At 40.7% G+C, this 21,420-nt stretch overlaps 1 protein-coding gene across 1 annotated transcript in view; it reads left to right on the top strand.

Annotated features, from left to right (window-relative positions):
* Positions 1-21,420, top strand: part of ephb4 (EPH receptor B4) — a 50,509-nt gene that overhangs the window by 21,499 nt on the left and 7,590 nt on the right. The window contains exons 2-9 of the mRNA XM_005802955.2: positions 6,868-6,938; positions 9,510-9,797; positions 12,072-12,462; positions 15,322-15,474; positions 18,499-18,834; positions 18,943-19,067; positions 19,943-20,108; positions 20,385-20,484. Of these exons, the coding sequence (XP_005803012.1) occupies positions 6,868-6,938; positions 9,510-9,797; positions 12,072-12,462; positions 15,322-15,474; positions 18,499-18,834; positions 18,943-19,067; positions 19,943-20,108; positions 20,385-20,484 (1,630 nt within the window). The remainder of the gene's footprint in view (positions 1-6,867; positions 6,939-9,509; positions 9,798-12,071; positions 12,463-15,321; positions 15,475-18,498; positions 18,835-18,942; positions 19,068-19,942; positions 20,109-20,384; positions 20,485-21,420) is intronic.

A 21,420-nucleotide genomic window follows, 5' to 3' on the forward strand; every position in this document is an offset into this window, starting at 1 on the left:
CCAGTACATGCCTGTGCACCTCTAGTAGTAATCCATTTATTAAAGTATTCCTACAGCATTTTAATTTTCTGTTTTTAGATTATTTAAAACATTGTGCCTTTACCATGGTACCTTAAAAACTGTGGTGCATTTAACTAAAACTTATCACACCATGAGAACGTGATATAGATGGACATTTTTAAGATTTCCATATGTTTTCAAAGGCTAAGCTAAGCCGCAAGTTGTAGTCGAGGAAGCAGTTTTCCAAACATTTTCTAGACATTTCATACAAAGGCCTGTGTAGCAGAATGCAAATGCCTGTATCAGTTTGAGGTTTACCTTTGAAGTGTAAAGTTCAGGTAGTTTCTAGTCAATCCCATGTGTGAACACAGCAGGTAATCCACCCGAGAATTCACGCTGAGCCAGTTTGCATGCCGATAATGGTTGCTGTTTTATATTCCGTCTCTGCTTCCCTGCGTGTTGATTTCCATTGCCTTCTTTGAAGAACAGCAGATGTATCAAAAAACATACGGTGTTAATATCAAAACAAAAACGGTAATCGTTACTAATAAGTTTTTCTCTTGTATGTTTTGTACAGGCGGCAGTCGTGAGAGCACAAAAAAATGTTATGAACGCAAATATGATCCTCGGATTCGTATTTCATCAGCCTTTCCCTGTGTGTGCCTTGTATTGATTATGGTCATTTGTGGGCAGAAATGGCACAAAAGCTTCTGTCAGTCACACATTTTCTGGGTAAATGTAAAATGAAAGGAAAGTACAAGGTGTTCAGACATACGTGGTAGCAGCCTGGCTCTCCGTTAGTGGACCATACTCAATGTCGAGAGTAATATTGTTAAAACCCACTGCAGCTCATCAAGATTTTTTAACATTTTTCCTGTTATTTCCAAGTCCTCTGACATCTTTTTCCCTTCTTGAATTCCTCCTTGTTATTATCCCCCTGTCTCTATTTCTCTATAGGTGCATGAGGGTAATTGGCACTGTGTTTCTTTAATTAAAATGAGGTCTAATTGTAGCTGAAGCAGGCCAAATGTTCTTAGGCCTATAATTTCCCTATCACACTCCAGAGACACACAGAGAGTGGAAAACGGGGAGGGAGAAGGCATGTCAAGAAGAAATTAACATGCAACTTAAGAACAGTAGATGTTATTAAAAGAAGAGTTTCATGTCAAATGGGTCAGGTTTTGCATTTCTGAAGAGATTTGTTTACTGCGTCTTCAGTGCTGGGGGAATTCCTTCTCACAGATTTCTTCTATTTTTGCTTTTTTTTAATCACACTTCACTGTTATCAACAAGAACATTTTAACACCAGACGAGACAGTCCAAGTAAATGTGATAATCAATTTTTAAATTGTGATTTAGTTTTTTTAATAAAGCTATTCAAACCAAACTCGTTGTGTGTTTAAATATACATTTAAATACCTGTGATTAACCCAGTATCACCAGACCATATTCCTGGCAGTCATGGAAGTGATTTACAGATCTGTTTCTTGGTGATGTCTTTTTTTTTTTTTTTTTACATCTCACACACTAAAGATTCATGTCTAAATTAGAAACAGGTTTTGATGCCAAGTCCAACCTTAAATGACAATTGTACACACCGATTAATACCCAAAGAAATGCATAACATAATCATTAAACAATTCTAAGTAAATGTTCGTATTGCACACAATATTATATTTCTTTATATTTAAATAAGTATTAAATAAATAGCAGTAATGGGTGGTGGTCCTTTACCACCACCCAGGTGGTTCCTTTAGTTCCTACCTACAGTGGTAGGAACTAAAGGAGTTTTCTTTGACATTTTAATGGTATTTTAAACTGTGAGAATGGTTTGATAGAAAATTTAGATTGTTTTATAACTGTAACATTTTCAAAACTGAGACTAGTGACTGACTGTACTATGCAGACTTGTAAAAAAAAGTCTACATAGTACACAAGTAGAACCTGTCTGACAGCTTGAAGTATGAACATTCTCAAAAAGTAATACCCAACATGCCCTAATTGTTTGCCAAAAAACAATTTGCTTATCTATACCTTTTAAAAAATATATTCTCTTTCTGATTGGTGTACGTATGTGAAAGACTGAAGCCTTGTTCACATGGGAATGTTTTTTCTTACTAAACCAGGAACGTTAATAACTGTTTATGCCTCACATCCACACACAAACAACAGTGTATGTGATACAAAACTTCTTTTCTTTATTAAACAGATTCCAGAGTAAAGGTAGTTCCCTAACATATTCATCTGGACAATGAAAATCCATCCTTTGTGAAAACACTGACTGATTAGTCCAACCTCTAACCAAGACATATAACCCCGAACACATTATACATAACAACAACAATGGCGGATTACATGTTTGTAATGTTGCATTAATCAACTTTAAGAAATCCTGTGTACACAGTGCCATTTAACTCACACTTTTTATTTTTTGCTTCACCTGTGTTCATCAAGAACCACTTGTGGATATAGGCATCTGGTGTCTGTCTCCAGCGGTCATCAGGCGAGAGGCGGGGTACGCCCTGCGCAGGTCGCCAGTTTGTCGCAGGCAACACAGAGACAGACAGAACAACCAAGCATGCACACACCCACCTAAAGACAATTTAGAGACACTCATTAACCTTAATGGTAATGGTTAACGTGGCTCAGGTGTAAAGCTCTGAGTGGTCACTGTACAGCATTTATTCAGTCCATTTAACATTTAAAACCCCTGGTGGTTTAGCGAGCTTTTTCTATTGTAAATGAACTTATTTGAAAAGTGCACAACTCAGGTTTTCTTGTTTGATTCTGAGGGGAACATACTTTTTATATTCTTGTCTTGTAATGAAAACCCAATACTATTTCTCTTTGTTTTAAAATAATTAAAATAAAGCTATCCCTGCCAGCTGTGATATCAAACCCACCAACTTATCACTAGCTTCTCAGTTTCTCCTCTATTGAAAAAAAAAAAATGGCCTGGGCCCACATGTAATAGTTTTCTACTATTGTAAATCCAAAGCTCCGACGTAGTCTCCTCGCTTGTGCCTGTATCAGTTTAGACTTCTCGAGTGTCTCTTAATGTTGACAGTTGTCCTGTAATTACTGTACAATCGCTTGTTGTGGGTGTTAAATGCGGCCAGATGACGAGTTTCCATTGTTCCAACATTTTCTTGCACCCGGGGCAGTTTTCCGGCAGTGGGTGGCCGCCACCGTCGAAAGAATGCAGAGGGGAAAAGCCGGCTTCCTCTTACCAGGGCTTAACGCTGTTTTTGCTCCAGTGAAAGGCATGGCCGTGCAAGCACATAATAGAAGCCCTGGCTGCCTCATAGAAACACTCGCGCTCACGCATCCTGCCTCATAAAGCTTAATGATAGAGCAGTGATAAACAGTGATTACTGTACCTGCGGGGTGGGTTGTTTCTTTTCCACCCCTTAATGAACACCGAGGCAGGTGTGCATCCAAAGGCAGAGACGAGGGGTGTCCTCCCAGGAAGGTTTGAGGTGGTGAAGTGTAGTGTTTTGTTGTTTTTTCATAAGTATGCTGTAGCGACCTCAAAGTAGAGTATATGCAAGGAAAACACCGAACTGAAATCTGTCACCCAATTATCCTCTTTACCCACCTCGCTTTTTGCAGGCTCGCCTTTCTTCCTCTTCTGTGGCTGTTTTAAAGTAGTTGGGCTTCTGTGGTTTTGTAGAAAAGAGGCTTTAAGGCATGCATGTCGCTGTTCATAAAAAAACAACACACACAGCGAGGAAAATCAGAGAAGCAGGTATTACAGAAGGAAGAAGTCAGTGATTAGAGTCCAATCTCATGTACCGTTTTACTCCGTGGTGTGATTCTGTGACAGACCTGCAGCACATGCAGGCCTATAAGCATGATTAGCGACTCTGTGTCATTGCTTTCATTTGCAGGGTACCTGAGACAGCTCAGTTAGATGGTGTAGATGGAAAAATGTCACCAAGGTGGAATGCAGAAAGCTGGATGTACGTAATGCAGGCTGTGTGTGGCGGGGGGAGAGGAGTATAGAGATGGATTGCCTCTATTTTTGAAGTCTTGTTGTGAAAAATGCATGACACCAGAACAAGTACAATTATGATTTACTGTCAGAATTGAATAATCATTTCCCGTGTCCTTCACCGTTATTGACACGCCTGGTAAAGTCGTGCATAGACCTAAATTAACTTGTGTGTGGAGTCTTTGTGATTTTAAAATGTCACTCTGCTGCAGAGAGAGCAGCTTTTCGGATTTTTTTTTTGGGATCTCTCTTCTGTTTTCCCAACTGTGTGTGGGAGGAAGATGTACCTGGGTATTTGTCCAGCCTTGTTTGGCAAATTTAAGCAGGTAGCAATTTTATTCTTGCCATTTCCTGACTCATGAAGACCAGCATTGCACGTATCTTGTTTACCTGCCTTTCTCAGTCTTTCACACTTTAAAGAGTGTAAGAGAAAATGGAACTCTGTCATGCAAAACTTGGACGTTTGACTGCATGATAATAGGAAAACATGATGCTACTAAATTGTGTTGATCGAGGATGGGTAGTCGTTTATCTTTATTGTGGAAATTTTCCTCATTCTGTGATAAAGATAATAAGCTCTAATTTATTATCCCCAAAATGCTCAGTTTTGTTGGGATTGTTACTTATGTGTATGTCCACTGTGTTCAGTGCTAGCCTGAATAAACGGCACATTTATATTTAAAAATCAGATTAAAGTCAACTATTGCTTACAGCTTGGCAGTGCGCTTGCAGTTCCTAACATAATTATTATAGTGAGCCATCTTGGTAATTAAGTTTTATTCTAAAGCAATATTTGTTTTTGCGAGGCTGTTTTTGTGACACAACGCTGTGTGTTTGCCACATTTACAGATTTTTGTCTCACTTAAATGCTTCCTGTGCAGCTCTAACAGGAAGTCATGGATTAAAAAAAAGAAAAACCTTGGCTTACAAAAATAAAGTTGTAGTCCAGAAATGAATCATCATACAGGAATTCATTACCTATTGTCTGCTTAATACACTGCTGTTTTTCCTGGGAAATAGTTTAGTTGCTGCTGTGCAAGACAGCTTTATTTGATATATTGATTCATTTTTAATGACGCATTATCATTGCCTTGAAGGATGAGAAAAGTAAACGAGAGACCTGGATGTGTTTCTGTGTTTAGCCAGAACTCCAGAATCTCAGTATGCCTTTACATTTGTGTCGAGTCCAACCCCGAAGGCACTGTTGTCCACCCAAGCATGCAAACTCCTTGATATTGCAGCCAGATAATTAACTGACAGTTATTTTAATTATCAGCTTTAAACAGCATCTGTCTTGATCCAACTGCAACTGACAAATTAATCTGAGTGAAAAGTCATTTTCTGTTTTTTTTTAATATTATTATTACTACTTCTACTTACCACGCTTCCAGTGTATTTTATTTGGGGTAAAGGTTTAAGTGCTGACTAAGGCTTCCTCCTACTTCACAAAGTACCACAAAGTTGCGCGGTACGGGTGCTGCTGTTATTTTTATGAAGTGCTATTAATGGTTTTAGGTGAGAATGATTGTGCAAAATATTCTCAAGTACTGTACGCTCTCGGTGTATCCTCAGCTTAATACACTATGCAGGCATTAATGACTTTGGCAGCAGAGTTTATCACACTGGAAGTTGCAGCCATCCGTCTGTGAATGTGGCATGAAAAATATTTCACTTGCAAGTCATTTTCTATACTGTAGGCTGCAACTAATGATTCCCTTATTTTAATATTGTTTAATCTGTCATTTTGAAAATAAATGCACAGCACTGTAAGCAAGAGCCTAAAGCTATTTTTTTTTTTTTTTTTACAAATTAGAATGTTTTTTATTAAAGAAGCAAAAAACCAAAAAGTGTTGTTGAGTTTAGGTTTTCTGCACATTTAATGTGGCAATAGAGGCCAAAACTGAAATAATATATCAAGAAAACAGTTTTTTTAAATACAGAGGTAGATTTAGTGTTTTATAGGAGTGTCTTTGTGCCGAGCGTTGTTTTGTGGGGTTATGAGATGCCAACTTCACTGTCGGGCCATATATACGTAACCTAATTCAACAAAGAACCCTAATAACCTCAATGATAAACCTGCAGCTCCCCCAGAATCAATTTTCATGGAGGTGCTCTCCTTGATCAGAAGCGCATTAAATCTTGTTTATTGGTTAAAAGCAAACTGCCCCGGCTTATGAAATAGGCTCCCTCGGAGAACAGGTAAGGTCCTAAAAGCCAGCGTGTGACAGAAACCTCTCCCCATCAGTGTAAATACAAGTCCGGGTGTGCCGACACGGCCGGGAGGAAAACAGATGAGAAGAACCGAGCGCGTGGCTCGCGTTACAGGCGGTTCACGTCTCGGGTTTTATTGGGATACTGAATCTTTGCAGAGCAGCACAGACTGTTTGGGAACTGGCTGCATGCCTCTCAAAAGCAAACCAAAAAAAATCAATCCCATTGTAATCACAGATTGTGACCGGAAGGGCTTAAATCTTGGTACGTGTGTTTGTGTGTGTGTGTGCGTGTGTGTTTGAATCTGCAGCTTTCCATGGAGAAACGCAGGCTCCTCACTCCGGGTTCAGTGCGACCACAAGCACAGCAGGCCACTGGGAACAGAGGGGGACATAGGGGAATAAAAACAAACATTAGAGTAAAGACAATTTTGAGGCTAGTGGGAATGTTGTGTTGATGTAATTGACTGGTGAAACTCCATCTTCCGCCCTAATCCTAGTATAAGCCGCGGCTCGTACTTGGCAGAGAACTTGGGACTTGAAATATGTTCCCTCTGTCGTTTTGATTTATTTCTCTGCATGTAAATCAGTTTTATACGTGTCATTTGTACATTTCACGCTGCTTATAGTTTTGTGGGGGGGTTTTCTTTCGTCCTTTCACAGAGGTCCTGATGAACACCAAGAGCGAGACGTCGGATCTCAAATGGACCATCTTCTCCCAAGACAAATCCGAGGTATGTAACCCCGCCGGCGCCCTGTTATGTATATTTCAACACGATCCCAGCGGTGAGTGCGGATCTTCGGCCTCCAGCGGTTTCTTTGTTACTTTCGGTCATAAACAAATTCCTTCTGCAGCCACTGACAGACTAAAGGAAACATCAGTCTGAATGTGCCGTTTTAGTATATGAAAAGCAGATGCTTTGATATATCCCATCAACCTTGGAGTCGCAGTGACTGGCTGCCCACAGTTTTGGATCCCCCCCGCCAGAAAAAGACATATTTGTAATTCGATCAGTTGAAGAGTGGTTGCAGCGGTTCGCTTGCCAGCAGCGTCTGTGGCCATAACTGCTCGACTCGCTGATGTCTCTGAAGAAAACCAGCCAGATTTATGCTGGTGGATGGGGGGGATGGAAAACGGGGTAAGCCTGTTCTTTTGATTGAGACGGAAACCAACAACACGCTGACAACCTCCAAATAGTTCACACAGTTATTATCATATGAAGCGGCTCATCAAAAAGCCTCATGTTGACAGAAAAATGGCAACTTTCTGTTCTTTTTTTATTTTTTTTAAGGTTGCATCAGCATTAAAGACTGCAAAACAGTGATTTAGGTAGTAATGACAAGCAGGAGCCAGAGATATGCCACACGTATCTGCATCAAAGGGTGTGGGCATCAAAGGGTTACCATATGGCTCTTTATTTTTAGTATTAAAGGAAAAGGATACTCTTCATTGTAGCAGATAGAGACATAATTCCATTTGTGTTATACGTTTTCTGTTGCTTTATTTGAAAAGTAATACCAAAGAAATTTGATTAGATTCAAGTGAATCTCCCATGCAACGACTTCATGGAAAAAGTAGTTTTAATCATATTATCAGTATAAATCCACTGTTTAACTCTGTAGTCTTCTAAAATACGTCTAAACTCTGTGACTGCATGTCACATAGTCAGTGGGTATTGTCTAATCCGTTGTTTTATTTGTCCCAGACCTTGGTTTACTCAAAGAAAACACATCAACAACCCCTATAGTGTTGTCACCTTTGGTTGCGTTAACAGTTTCTGATGTTCGCTCTTCACTTTTAGCTGTGAAAGTCTTAAAGAGTTTCTTGCATGTACAGCAAGTTTCATGTCTCCAGATCAAGATTTGGATATTTACTCAATCCAGAACTTTCCATTTCTTAATTCTCAGCTATTGCTTGGTGCAGTTAAAGATGTTTTCAGCCATTGTCACATTACACAGTTCAATATTTTCCAGATATTCTCAACAAACACAGTAGGGTTCATGGTGAATTTTGTCATGATGAGCTAGTGAGTCTTGCTGCAGCAAGGTGTCAAACCATGACACTTCCACATACATGCTTTACAGTTACTAAAAGGGTATTTTCAGGATGCGTTGTAGACCATTTTCCATAAAATAAAAAGGGTAATTTCCAGTCACTTTTGAGACCTATTTAAATCCCTTACAAGACACAAGTTGCTACAATCTTCTTTGCTACGGCCTCGAACAGCTCGTTAAGTCTCAACGTTGTGCTCACTGTCACCTTAAATTTAGAAACTCACCTTACTAAACGTCTAAGCAAACTCCCTTCAAAATGCAGAGCAGCGCTCATTATGTGCTCTTGATGTGTATAATTTTCAGCCATTTCAAGCCTAAATTGTGAGGGTGTTCTCATTTTTTCATGTCTAAAAATCGCCTCTTTTAACTACACTTCATCATAAACAGATCATTCCTTTTAGTTTAAATTGTTTGGTTATGTTACTCTCTAAAGACATTTTAAAATTGACTTGCAGTCTTAATTTTTCGCATGACTATATTTCCTACAGTGTTTAGCTTTTTTTTTTTTTTTTTGATCTGGAGGGAGTTTCTTCCTTTAAGTGGTTTAGACCTGCCTGTGAGTGCTTTCCTTTCATTCAGACCAACATTCTGCCTCCCTCCGCAAATCATGTGCAAATGGATTTTTAAAGATTTACATATTTACATAACCGAATTTCTAAGCCTCGCGTTTAAGCAAATCTGCTAAATTTCGCCTCAAGTATGTTAATTTCTTTCTTGATTTGCGCTCCTGGGAACGCGGCGATGGTGAACATGTTTGCTGTTGTCTCAGAAGTCAAACATTAAAGCATTTCGCCGTTGTGGCTGGCTCCCGAACAAATGACGACTTCTGAGGAGAGGTTTTGCCTGTTACACGCTCGTGATTATGATTTAGTCTATAAATGTGTTTGTGAAATCTCTGTCTTGGATGCTACGGGAAGCAGTGTGCCTTGTTTGACAAGTGAGACTTGGATTCCCACAAGCTGTGATGCAGCTCAGTGGGAAGAATGATTTAACAACCCAATTTCAAATTTAGGCTGCATCAACATCCACAGCAGGCCAGATTTTTTCCCTCAGGTCTCCGGCAGGTGTAGCACAGAGGAGCCAGAAAAGGTGTGCAGCCCGACTGGGATTAATGTAGATTTTATTATGACCAGTTATGTAAACACCTGAGCGATTTTAAACCTGCTCACTGGTTTTCTGGGTCAGATCATGTTGTTTTTTTATTACATTTTTTTCTAACACTGTGTTTGACAACCTTTTGTTCTCTTCAGTCTCAGTGGGAGGAAGTGAGCGGTTTGGATGAGGAGAACAACAGCGTGAGGACCTTTCAGATCTGCCAGCTGGAAAGCTCGTCCAGCCAGTGGCTGCGCAGCGGCTTCATCCAACGACGAAGCGCCTCTCAGGTTTACGTGGAGCTGCGTTTCACCATGATGGAGTGTTCGTCCAGGAGCACGCACCACCGCAGCTGTAAAGAGACTTTTAACCTTTACTACTACCAGGCGGACTCCAACGAGGCCACGGCCACGTACCCACCCTGGATGGAGAACCCTTACACTAAGGTACAAAGTTTCATTTTCAGAAAACTAAAAATTCCTGGTTTCCTGTAGAAAAGGCGTTACAGAAAAATCTGTGACCAGTTCAAACCTGGATTGAGTTTGAACTGGTGAGCTTCTTGCTGATAATGGTATTTCTCAAATAATGTAAAGGTTTTTTTTATTTCAGAAATGTGTTTTGTAATCGTTCATTACAGGATAACAAACACCCAGCTTGACTCGACTATACATTTTAGATTTTGAAGTTGGATGATAAATGTGAGGATTCCTTTTACACTTTTTCTTAACTCCCAGTGGGAAATAAAATAAGAACAGTTCAGACAGTGAAAGTCATAGCTCTCCCAGCTGTCACGAGTTCAGTATCCAATATGGCTGCCACACTTATAAAAGGCTATTAAAGTTGTAGATACAAAACTATTTATTATCACTTCTCCCATATTAGATCTTATTAAACCAGAAGAATGGCACTGTTCATCCTCTATGGATGAACAGGGAGAGTTTGATTGCAGAAAGTGGAAAGAAATACAACTGGGATTGGCTCTTATTACTAGAAGTTGGCAGCAAAACGGGAACCAAATCATTCCCAGCTCTGAGCTCTGAACCTGAATGCGCCAAACACTCAGTCAGGTTTTTTTTAAAACTTTGAAGTAGACCTGTAGTTTGGCACCAATGTTGGACCCTCCAAAGTGTGCACCAGGGTCACAATTTACAAACCAGAAGAAGCAGCATTATTTGTAAATGATAATATAACACGTTAGAATTAGGTGCTTGTATAAGCACCTAATACAAGGTGCTTATATTAGGTGCTTAAAACACACACTTTGCTTGTATAAGCACCTAATTCGTATTAGTATAGTGGTGAATATCCCTGCCTGTCACGCGGGAGACCGGGGTTCGATTCCCCGACGGGGAGTGAAGTTTGTTTCAGGTCCCTCTTGAAAATGAGATCTATATCTCAACGGGGTTTACCTGATTAAATAAAAAAAGGAATAATGCCAGTGGGTAGGATGTTCTCTTTCTAAGTTTCTTCAGCTGATTGGATCGTTGACTTTTCGTCCTTAGTAAGCATGTTGCAACAGTACAAAGGAATGACTCCCTTTTTGTGGTACAAAATCTCATTACATCCCGGAGATGCACATTTTAACTAATAATAATTTAAACACGCCATTCCTGTGTTTCCTCGAGATCCAATCATATTAATTTGTGGAATCAATGAAGCCCACAGCAGTTTGTTTAACTGGCTTTTATTACCAAGCACCAGTGGAGGACTTTAGCATCTTCTAGCTTGCCAGCCAATCCATAAAACGTTTTATATTTTAAAAACATATACATGAATATTTGACATTCATAAGGAGAAGACAGAAACTATTGATTGCTATTAAATCACTAAGAGCATTTTCCAGTCTCGAAACAAGTTGTACTTGAAGCTTAATATAACAAAGACAAAGCCAGGCAATGAGGTGCTAACAACAACTCAGTAACTCAGTTGCATAATGTTAGCTATTATCCTAACAGAGTCAAAAAAAAGAGGCTAAAAAATATAATGGTTTGTTTTTACTCTTAAATCATCGTGAACAAAAATGTTTCCAACTCTGGACAGCTGATGATTTATACATTTCTTTGTGTTTTTGTATCCCTTTTTTTCTTGAGTAATATGCAGTGTGCTTATTATAAATGATTGCTTTTTATTTTCAGAAAAACATGTTCTTAGACAAATTCCTTTTGTTTCTGTATCTATTTGGCTTAGTTTTGTTTATTTTACAGGGCATGAACCAGTTTGTAGAAATAAAAGAAACTTCCTGTACTTATATAATTCATTTCTTTAGACATTTGGTCACTTTTATTCCTTGTCCAAACTGAGTTATTGCCCTAAGGGAACAAGCACTGTTTTAAGTCCCTCCTTGTCTCCGTGTTTAATCTGTTTCCCATCTTTCCTAATTTTTCAAACATCTACAGTCTTACTCAAAAGTATTTTTACTCCTTGAACCTTTCACAAACTTCACTGCGTTTCTGATGACATATTAATTATGATTAATTACTTCCAAGTCTGCAGGTTCAGCCTCAAAGTGTATTGTAACATGTACAGGAGGGCTATGAATCAATCTAAAATCTCTGTGGTCTGTTTGGGAAAATCTTCACTCATTTGAATGATTTACGACGTCTGTTTAATCGGCTAAACAGACTGACACGTGGTCACAAGTTACCAGTGGTTGGTTTTTCAGCTTCGCTCTCTGGAATCCGGCCCTTACGTAATACCTTTTCTCCTTCTTCCTGCCTTAGGTGGACACAGTGGCTGCAGACTTTCTCCTGAGGAAGGGTGGGGAGCGGAAATTCAATGTGAAGACCCTGAGGCTGGGCCCGCTAACCAAGAGGGGTTTCTACTTGGCCTTTCAGTCTCAGGGCGCCTGCATGGCTCTGCTCTCTGTCAGGGTGTTCTTCAAGAAGTGTCCTCCCCTCGTCAACGTGCTCTCATCTTTCCCGGAGACAGTCCCCCGTTATTTAGTGCAGGAGGCGCAGGGTTCGTGCGTGGAGCACGCCTCCCTGCAGGGGCCCCGACCCCGACCCCCTAAGCTGTTCTGCGGCGAAGACGGCCAGTGGGTGGGGCAGCCGACAACTTCCTGCGCTTGTCTACCTGGATTTGAGCCAGTGGAGATGCAGACCCGCTGCGCAGGTGAGACGCCAGATAAAAAAAAAAAAACATGCATATTCTGGCAGACAAAACAATGAGATTTGAGAGGTGGGGGGCATACATGTTTGAGAGGAAATAAGAGACGAAGGAAGTTAATGAGGCAGGAGAGCGACTGTGACACTGTGGAGACGGTGGGAAAGGTCAACTTGAGCTTCACTCATCTCTGAAAAGGAAGAGCAGGGTCAAAGGCGTCCTGCTGCGGCAGCTCTGGGCTCAGCTCAGATAGAAGGAGCTCATGAGGAGCTCAGAAGTCGGGGGCGGGGGAGGCGACGCGTGAAGGTGGCGCTCCGGGTAAAGATTGTATCAGTTTGAGAACATCAAAGCAAAGCACACAAGAAAAGAAGGAAGAAGCAGAGTAATTCTCTGAGGAGCTGTGCAGCAGCCTCCGTCTAATGAGTCCAATTAACATGCCTCGTGCGCAAACACTCCCGACGTGCGCGCTTAGCACATCCCACCACCTCGGACAAACGCACAGCGCGACGAACAAAGAAGCACAAGAAGGAGCGGCACATTTTCTCCAGAAAAGCGTGCTCCTTGCTGCATGCTTGTGAAAGCAGGATTCAGCTTGATCTCAGTGGGAGGTATAATGATTTCATTAAAAAAAAAAGGAATAACTTCTAACATTATGTTTCTGGTGAAGTGCCATTTGCAGCATTCTGTCACAGAGGAAAGCTGTGAGGGAAAAACACTCGCTAGGCCATAAAAGGAAATTGCCTCCATGGAGAGATTGGACAGTTAATTTGCTTCATACGTGGGTCATTTTCTCAAAATGAAATTGACACCTAGCTTTGAAATCATAATCGTTTTGCTGTTCCCGGGACAATACGTATAGATTTAAGCTCAATTCAACGTCAAGAACTTAAGAATGCTGTCAAAATGATTTAGTGTTATCAGGAAGCTTGAGCAGAGTGTTTAAGCTTTGTCTTGGAAGTGAGCCTTTAACCGTGTTTTTATACGACTTCTTCGGACCGTTACGTGGCCCTAAAGGCTGGTGTAGCCATGCCACAGTGCAAATAAGTGGATTGAAAATCCTCACTCTGTTGAAATCCACCAGATGCACACACTTTTTCAATAAACTCTATGTCCTCTAACTGATTCTCCAATCTTTCTGCTATTTTATTCTTGCAGAAATCAAAAATGTTCACCTCTTTCATGAGATGAAACCTCTGCCTCTTGCTCTTTTTTCCCCACCACTTTAAGCTGGAAACATCAGTCAAACTTTAAACATGTCACAAAGCATGATGTACACCAAAAGCTTCAGCAGGTGGACGTTTTTTTTATGGGTTGTATAAAATCACAGTGTTATTTTTCAAGTATTTGATCAAATACAGCTTTTTTCCACCTAAAACATCATCATGACGCGACCCACTCTACCGCTAAGCTACATTACCACAGTCCACAATTTCTGCTTATAGCCTTTTGCTACTGCTACACCCTTAACAATACACCAAACGTTTATATGTCAGAAGGAAGAGAAATGAATAACGGGAACGGTGTCAAAGGGAATTTGAGCAAAATGCGTCAGAAGTAAGTAAATCAGTTCCTAATAGCCTAGTTTTGCGAAAAGCATGTAATTATTTATTGCTGTTATTTGCTGCTGTGCTCGTATTTTCATTTAAAACTTTATTTTTTCTCATTAAGAGGAGTCAACTTTCTCAGCTAACTTGACACATACATTCAATCAATAAACTTACGTAGCTAAAGTTAGTCTCTTCTAAACCATGTCAGTCAACTAATTTCTTTTCCTAGGACTTTTGGCTGCACACTGGTGTTAGAACAGTTTTAATTGAATACGTTAAACACTGCATGCATCTCTTGAGTCGCGGCATTCTCACACTTAAAAAATTGTTCTCACATGTGGGAAAGTTCCTGCGGCAGAATGTCGGTCAGAGGCCCGTCGACCCCCGGGAGTCACGTCACTTCTCATCGGAAACAATGTCATAATTGGTGTGAACGTTTATTGTTTTAAATCTTCTGTACTTGAGCTGCCACTCTTGAGTGTAAACACAGTGACTGTGTGTGGCGTCACGGTGACAGCTGACATTCACATGCCGGCCGAGGCGCCGCTAGCTCGCTGAATGCGACGCTGTCTGCGGCAGGGGTTCAAACTCCTGCATCAACTGTTGGTGATCATCACAATTTTTCTGCATAGTTTTGAAAGGAACAGAAAAGGAAATCCTATTTTTCTTATTGTCTTATGTAATAGATTTATAAAGGTAAGATGCTGCATGTATCCATCCCTCCTTCCACGCATTCACTGTTGAAAAATCCACTTGGATAAACGGCGAGAGCAGGCACCTCCTCTAATCTTAGATTCTGTTTCTTTGACACAATAGATTTGGCTCAGTTCTGTGTTGTTTTTTTAGAAGCACAGAATCGTTTTTTATTTATGTAAAAAAAAAAACAGACTCAACAATATGTGAATCAGTAAACACAGGTGTTTTCGTTTCTTTGTTTTGCTCTCACATAGACTAAAAATATGTGGAGTCACTATTAGAACACAGACCAGGTAAACCCGGTGATAGGCAGATGTCAGAGACAGACAGGTTATTTGCAATAAATTGACTATTAGCATCAGCCTCATTACGGTGATTGTCTCAATTTATGACTCTCATTACACAATTGTCTATCAATCTGAAACCATCTGCCACCGTGAGTACAGTGGGAGGAAAAAAAAATAACGGATGTGTTGGCAAATTGAGTTTGACCGAGGTCCGTCGAGGACACGGTGAATGTGACAATTTTGCATAATGCGCTTTGATGATGAAAGTCATGTCTGAAGTTGGTGGAGGAAAAATTTATAATCTCTTCTCATTTAATCTCCCACTCTGTCATCTTCAGCCTGTCCCGTGGGTCAGTTCAAGTCGGGCACAGAGGGACGCTGCAGAGACTGTCCAGAATACAGCCAGGCCCCCATCAGGGGGTCGGCGACGTGTGCGTGTCGCTCCGGATACCTACGTGCTGAGTCCGACCCTGCAGAAAGCCCTTGCTCCAGTAAGTCCACATTAATCAGTCATTAATCCACGCTGTAGTGTCGGTGCTAAGCAACCGCGTCATCTACACCCTTGTTCTTGCTGTTTAACTTCCCCTGCCAGTCCTCACTTTGTTTTGTTTTTTTTGACACCTCTGGGTGTTATTTCCCTCTTTTCTCTGGTTTTCTTCAGCCAGCCTTCCCTAAGCTTCTCAGTGGGCTTTGAGATGCATGTCTTTTGTGACAGGCGGCTGGGGGTTGGGGTTTTTCTGCTTAAGTGAGGTACTGATAGTCTGAAGTGACACCTCCGTGTCGATTCAGGAATTTCAATTCAGACAGGTTTTGGATGTGTGAATGGGAAGCACTTTTAGTAATTAGGTGCACTGTGTGGAGATGACCAGGAAGAGGATGTGGGAGAGAAATGAGCATCACGTTTTTGACTTGCTCTGTTTTCTGCAGGTGTGAAGTAAATTCCCACCAAATAAATACACACTAAATTTTATACCAGCAGCGATAAACTTAATTACAAAAGCCCTTATCTCACTTATTTATCATTTCATTTAGCTGTTTATAATATATTCTATTTTTTGCACTTGATTGCCTGCAAATCTTTATTACATATTTTTTAATTTGTATGCTAAATTCCTAGCCAGCCATTTTATCCCGCTGAAAATGCAACGCTGTAGAAAAGTATTTGCCTCCTCTTCCTTTACAGATTTTTTCTCTTTTTGCTTTACTACCCTAAAGCGTTTCATACCATCAGATTTTATTATGGTAAGCTGAGTAAATACAAATTACAGTTTTCAAATGGGAGAAAAAGCCATTTGAACCAATCTGGTCCTATGGGAAAGAGGAACTGTCCCGTAACCCTGACTACTGGTTGTGGCAGCAAGTAAACCTTTTATGATGCTTATACTTCTGTTCATCATTTCCAGAATATTTTTTTTGGATGTCTTCAAGATGTTTTTCTCTCTTCTTTTTTTTTGGCCGGCAGTGATTTTTACCATCTGACTCTGCCTTTGATGCCTTTATTGTGTTTACCTTAACCAAGGTAAGAGAGTTCTTCAGAGCTTTAGGCGCCATACTGGGTTCATCCTGGATCAGTAGCAGATTGGTTTTTCCTCCCTGATCCATGTTTTCTCCATATGGGCATAATGACTCTTACTGTGGTCCACTGCAATCCCAAAGCATTAGAAAAAAATATTTTTAACTTTTTTTCCCTGATTGGTAAATATTTAATGATGTAGTTTCTCTTTTGTTACTGAATTTCTTAGGTCAGGGTCTGATGTTTTGGTTTTTGACATCTTTTAATCTACTTCCTGTTTCAACCAAGGTTTTATTTGAATGGTTTCTCTGTTCTAAACCTCTGACAGTGATCAGACCTGAGTTTAACTTATAAAAATGTAACCAAAAATTGAAGGTAATCACGGATAATCGATCATTTAACAAAATGAAGGGAATTACGTTTTCCTCATTGGGCTTAGTTGGTCGAACATCTTTATTTCCTCATTATTTCAAATTATCAGTTAAAAATGCATTGATTATGTCCTCAGATTATCCTTGTCTGATTGTTTGGTTGACAAATGTTAAGTTTTGTTTTACAGTCTTTCATTAAAACAACTGCCAAATATGAAGAAATGTGTCAATCGAATGTATTCCAAGTTCCTACAATCCCTTATTGGGTGTGATGTTGTCCCACTTTGGTTTTTAATGAAGAGCACTATTAGCACTGAAATCACCCGCAGACTCAGTGACAAAGCTCTGTCTCTTTGGCAGGAAGTGATACTGATTCACAGAGCCTGAGTGGTCTCTCTGTTTAGTTATGCTTGGCTTGAGGCAGTAGCTATCTCCTTACAATTTTCAGACGGCGATCATTATCGCTGCGCCTTAGATGAACCTAATTGCACCAGTTGAGTTCTGCAGAACACGCTCCCGCTGTGATGCAAAGTCACTGCAAGAATATTGTTCTGCTTCGTGACTGAATGAAAATGTTGCCAGTTTTTAATGCAATAAAATGTAAAAAAAAAAAAAAAAATTCTCGTGACCCCTGTGTGGGTCACGAGAAAGATGTGAGCAGAGTACATGAGTGCACTCCTGTTGTTTCAATGGCATTCAGTGGCACTTAAAAATTAAATATGATTTTGACCTTTTTGTAAAACAATGCAGTATGCAGAATAAGTACTTGTGTTTTGCAAAGATTTGTTATTGAGAGCCAAATGAACAGTCACAATGCTTCATTTTTATAGGATGGAGAACAGTGACATCCAAAAGTCCTTTAAACGTTTCCACATTTTGAAATATTACAACCAGAAATTTTCTGTATTTCAGCACAAAGTTGTGCTTAGATATGAAGTGGAAGGAAATGGTACAAGGTTTGCATAGTTTCCGAATAAAATACAAGGCAACCAACTAACTTCAGAGTCCAATCGACTGATTTAATCTCAGTATAAATTCTGCTGTTCTGTGAAGGTTTGTCAGACAACATTAGTAAACAAACAGCATAAGGACGAAGGAACCAAGCAGACAGGTCAGAGATAAAACTATGTTTAAATCAAAACGACATCTCAAGACCCTAGAAACTCACTGTTGAAATAGAAAACCTACCAGGACATGATCATTCACCTAACCTACAGTAAACGGTTATAATGGCAGCATACGTTGCTTCTACAAAGTATCGACTCAGAGGGCTGAATCCAAATGCAGACCACACATTTTTGTTTTTAATATTAAGATATTTCCTTCTGCTTCAATCATGCACAACTCTGAGTTTGTCTGTCACATAAAATTCCCATAACATGAACTGAAGTCTGTGGTTGTGTCATGACAAAATGTGAAAAAGTTTAAAAGGTATGAATACGTTTTGCAATGTGATATAAATAAGTGATCAATTATGACATTGGAAATATTGTCAAAAAGGAATAAATTGGCCTTTTTTCTTCTCAATGTGGTAAATATACAACTCCGACTTTAGAAAAATTAGTCAATCCTATCTCACAATAAAGCCAATTGGCAAAATTGCTCACTTCCATATATCTCTGCTCCTGCAGAGCCTCCGTCTGCTCCTCGCAGCGTCATCCCCCAGATCAACGACACCACGCTCACGCTGGAGTGGAACGAGCCTCTGGACAGAGGCTACAGAGAGGACCTGAGCTACTCCATCAGGTGCTCTGTATGCAGGTCACCCAGGGGAACCTGTCTCCCCTGCGGAGACAACGTCAGCTACCGTCCGGCTCACGAAGGCCTGCAGGGTCGCAGGGTGGAGGTGTGGGGTCTGCTGCCTCACACAACGTACACCTTCACCGTCCTGGCGCTCAACGGGGTGTCTCCGCTCAGCACCAAGGAGCCTGCTGGCGAAAGCATCAATATCACCACCAACCATGAAGGTGAGAGACAAAAGCACTGAAGTAAAAAAAAAAAAAAAAAGAGAGAGAGAAGAGTTTAAATAGTCTGTATTTCGGTCGATATCTATAATCCTGCTGCTATATGTGCAGTGCCATCGCTTGTGTCTGCGATTCGGAAGAGTGACTCCACAGAGAGCAGCCTGACTCTGCAGTGGTCGGTCCCAGATCAGCCGCACTACAACGTGCTGATGTATCAGCTGCGCTACTGCGAGAAGGTAAACGCCGCCTAACCAGCGAGTGGCCATTCAGGTTCAGTCATTTATCTAGTTTGCTCATGGTTAGACTCTTCTACAGCTCTTTTAATAAACTTAATCTGGGTCCTGATCTGCTGGGTCATAAGATTAACCAGGAAATTTTAAATTGTTAAGGAAGCTTGTTGGTTTCATTAAAACCAAGCTTAGATACTCCAAAGTTCTGTACAGACAGATTTAAAGAAAACTTGAACATTATAACGGTGGCACGTTGATGATTATGACAAAGAAAGGAAAAATTAGGAAAGTCTGGTTATCATCATTGCAATATTCTACAAGAATCTTATCTGATGATTTCCTGATGTTATTTTAAAAACTGAACTAAATGGGCAAAAAGATTCCCAGTGAAGCAATGGGAGGTGTCTTCTGATTGGTTGATCCCAGTGAGAACAATGCAAACAATATGAGGCCTAAAACAAATCCCTGAGGCTCTCCCCAGCTACTAATCCTCCATCAATGGCCCCCTGCAAACCTCAAACCCTTAACTTAAAGAAATTGAACCCCAAACCTAAATAGATAATAAAGAATACTGCTAGAAGATAGAGTTCCTGTGTGACAAAAAGGACAGAAACCTTTCAGTTACAACCTGGACAGAACTGCAGCTGAGATCAAAACCTCAACCTATTTAACATCCCCAGGTTAAGACTATTTTAATGTGTCATCTTTGGAGAGTAAGAAAATCCAGGGTTACTTCAGGCCAGTTTCATTAAACATATTAAGATGCCAACGGTTTGCTTCTTTAGAAGTCTTTTTGGCTTGACCCAGCTATTTCTTTTTTCACGTTTTACTCCATATTCATACTTTGTTCTCGTCCAGCTTACTTCGGTTTTCTTTGGCAGGAGAGACGCAGTGAAAATCCGTGCTCATACACAGAGACGAAGAGAAACCAGGCTGTGTTAACAGACCTCCGCAGGGCCACTCAGTATGAAGTGCAGGTTCGGGCGCGCACCCAGGCTGGATACGGCAGCTTCAGTCCTGCAATCGTCTTCCGCACCCTGCCTGATGGTAAAATGTTCTTGTTTGCTCTTGCAAAAAAAACTCTCACTTCTTTTTTTTCCATTTCCACTGTGATTTTTTTTTCTTCTTATCAGCATTCTCAATCCCTGGACTGTGTTTGCTATGCATTCATCACCTGTGAGATAGTGTCCTTGTTATTAACGCAGATTCTTGTGATGTCCCATTTGCTACATCGGGATAAACTCTGTGGTTTGGCTTTTGCACCCATAACTTTCTGAGTAAATGTCTCTTTTTTCTTTCTTCTTTTTTTTTCCCCACCTTCAGGATATGACTCTGCCTCCCAGTTCTTGGTGCCTGGCATCCTTATCGCAGTCGGGATGCTGCTGCTAGTCATTTTTGTCGTCTTAGCCGTCTTCTGCCTACGGTGAGAACAAGGGGACAAAGGAAAAGAGGCTGAGAAGAAGACAAATTTGCATGGGAAAAAAACCCTGCTAAAACAACAGGAAATGTGAAAGAAAAGGGCTGGGGAAACCGAAAACCTAAAACAACCGTGACCCCCATTTTACAGTTTGGCACCACTTTGTTCTTTTGTTTATACCTATTGTATCTTATCAGCGATAGCTTTGCTCTGTGCTATACTCACTTTTTTTTCCTTCTTTTTTCTACGTCTGTGAAACAGTTCAGACACAAGGCAGCGTTTGTGATTTCTTTCGCTTACGCAGCTAAAAGCTATCCTGCTCATTAGAACGTTTTCCTGAGGCTTCATTGTTTGAGTAAATAGTGTTGGATGCCACCATGGAGGGGGAGCAAGAGAGAAAGTGCATAGATCTGGTTAAGGGATAGAGACGACGGTAGAGGTAGAGGGCAGGGAAAGACAGGATGCAGTCGTCCCAGCCCTGTTTCCACAGGACAGGAGAACAATAGCTGTGACCTTGTGGCACATTCACACACACACACATACACCCCCCCCAAACCAGCTACTGAGGCCCAGATCTGCCTCAAACTGAGGGTGGTGCTTTACTGCTATTTTAGGCTTTTGAAGTGGGAAAGAGAGAGAGAGAGACAGGAGCGGTGGAAGGCGGTGATCCAGGAGCCACAGGCTCGTTACGGTCTTGTAGGGATGAGTCCGCGCCGCCGGAATCCTAATGGAGCCGCTTGTGTCAAAGAGCGGGACCGTAGGGGTCGGCTCGGACAACAAGTCATCTTGTATTGTGCCTTTAAGGTTTCCGAGGATTGTTGAGGCCAGGCGAAGGCCTTTCAAACCGGGCCAGTTGTTGTATCAAAGAATACACAAAGTATAATTGATGGAGGTGGTTTTTTATAAACAGAGCGCATTTTACCTGGAGGGACGTGTTTTCTT

Source organism: Xiphophorus maculatus, chromosome 11 (assembly GCF_002775205.1).
Source record: "Xiphophorus maculatus strain JP 163 A chromosome 11, X_maculatus-5.0-male, whole genome shotgun sequence".
NCBI classification, from domain to species: Eukaryota; Metazoa; Chordata; class Actinopteri; order Cyprinodontiformes; family Poeciliidae; genus Xiphophorus; species Xiphophorus maculatus.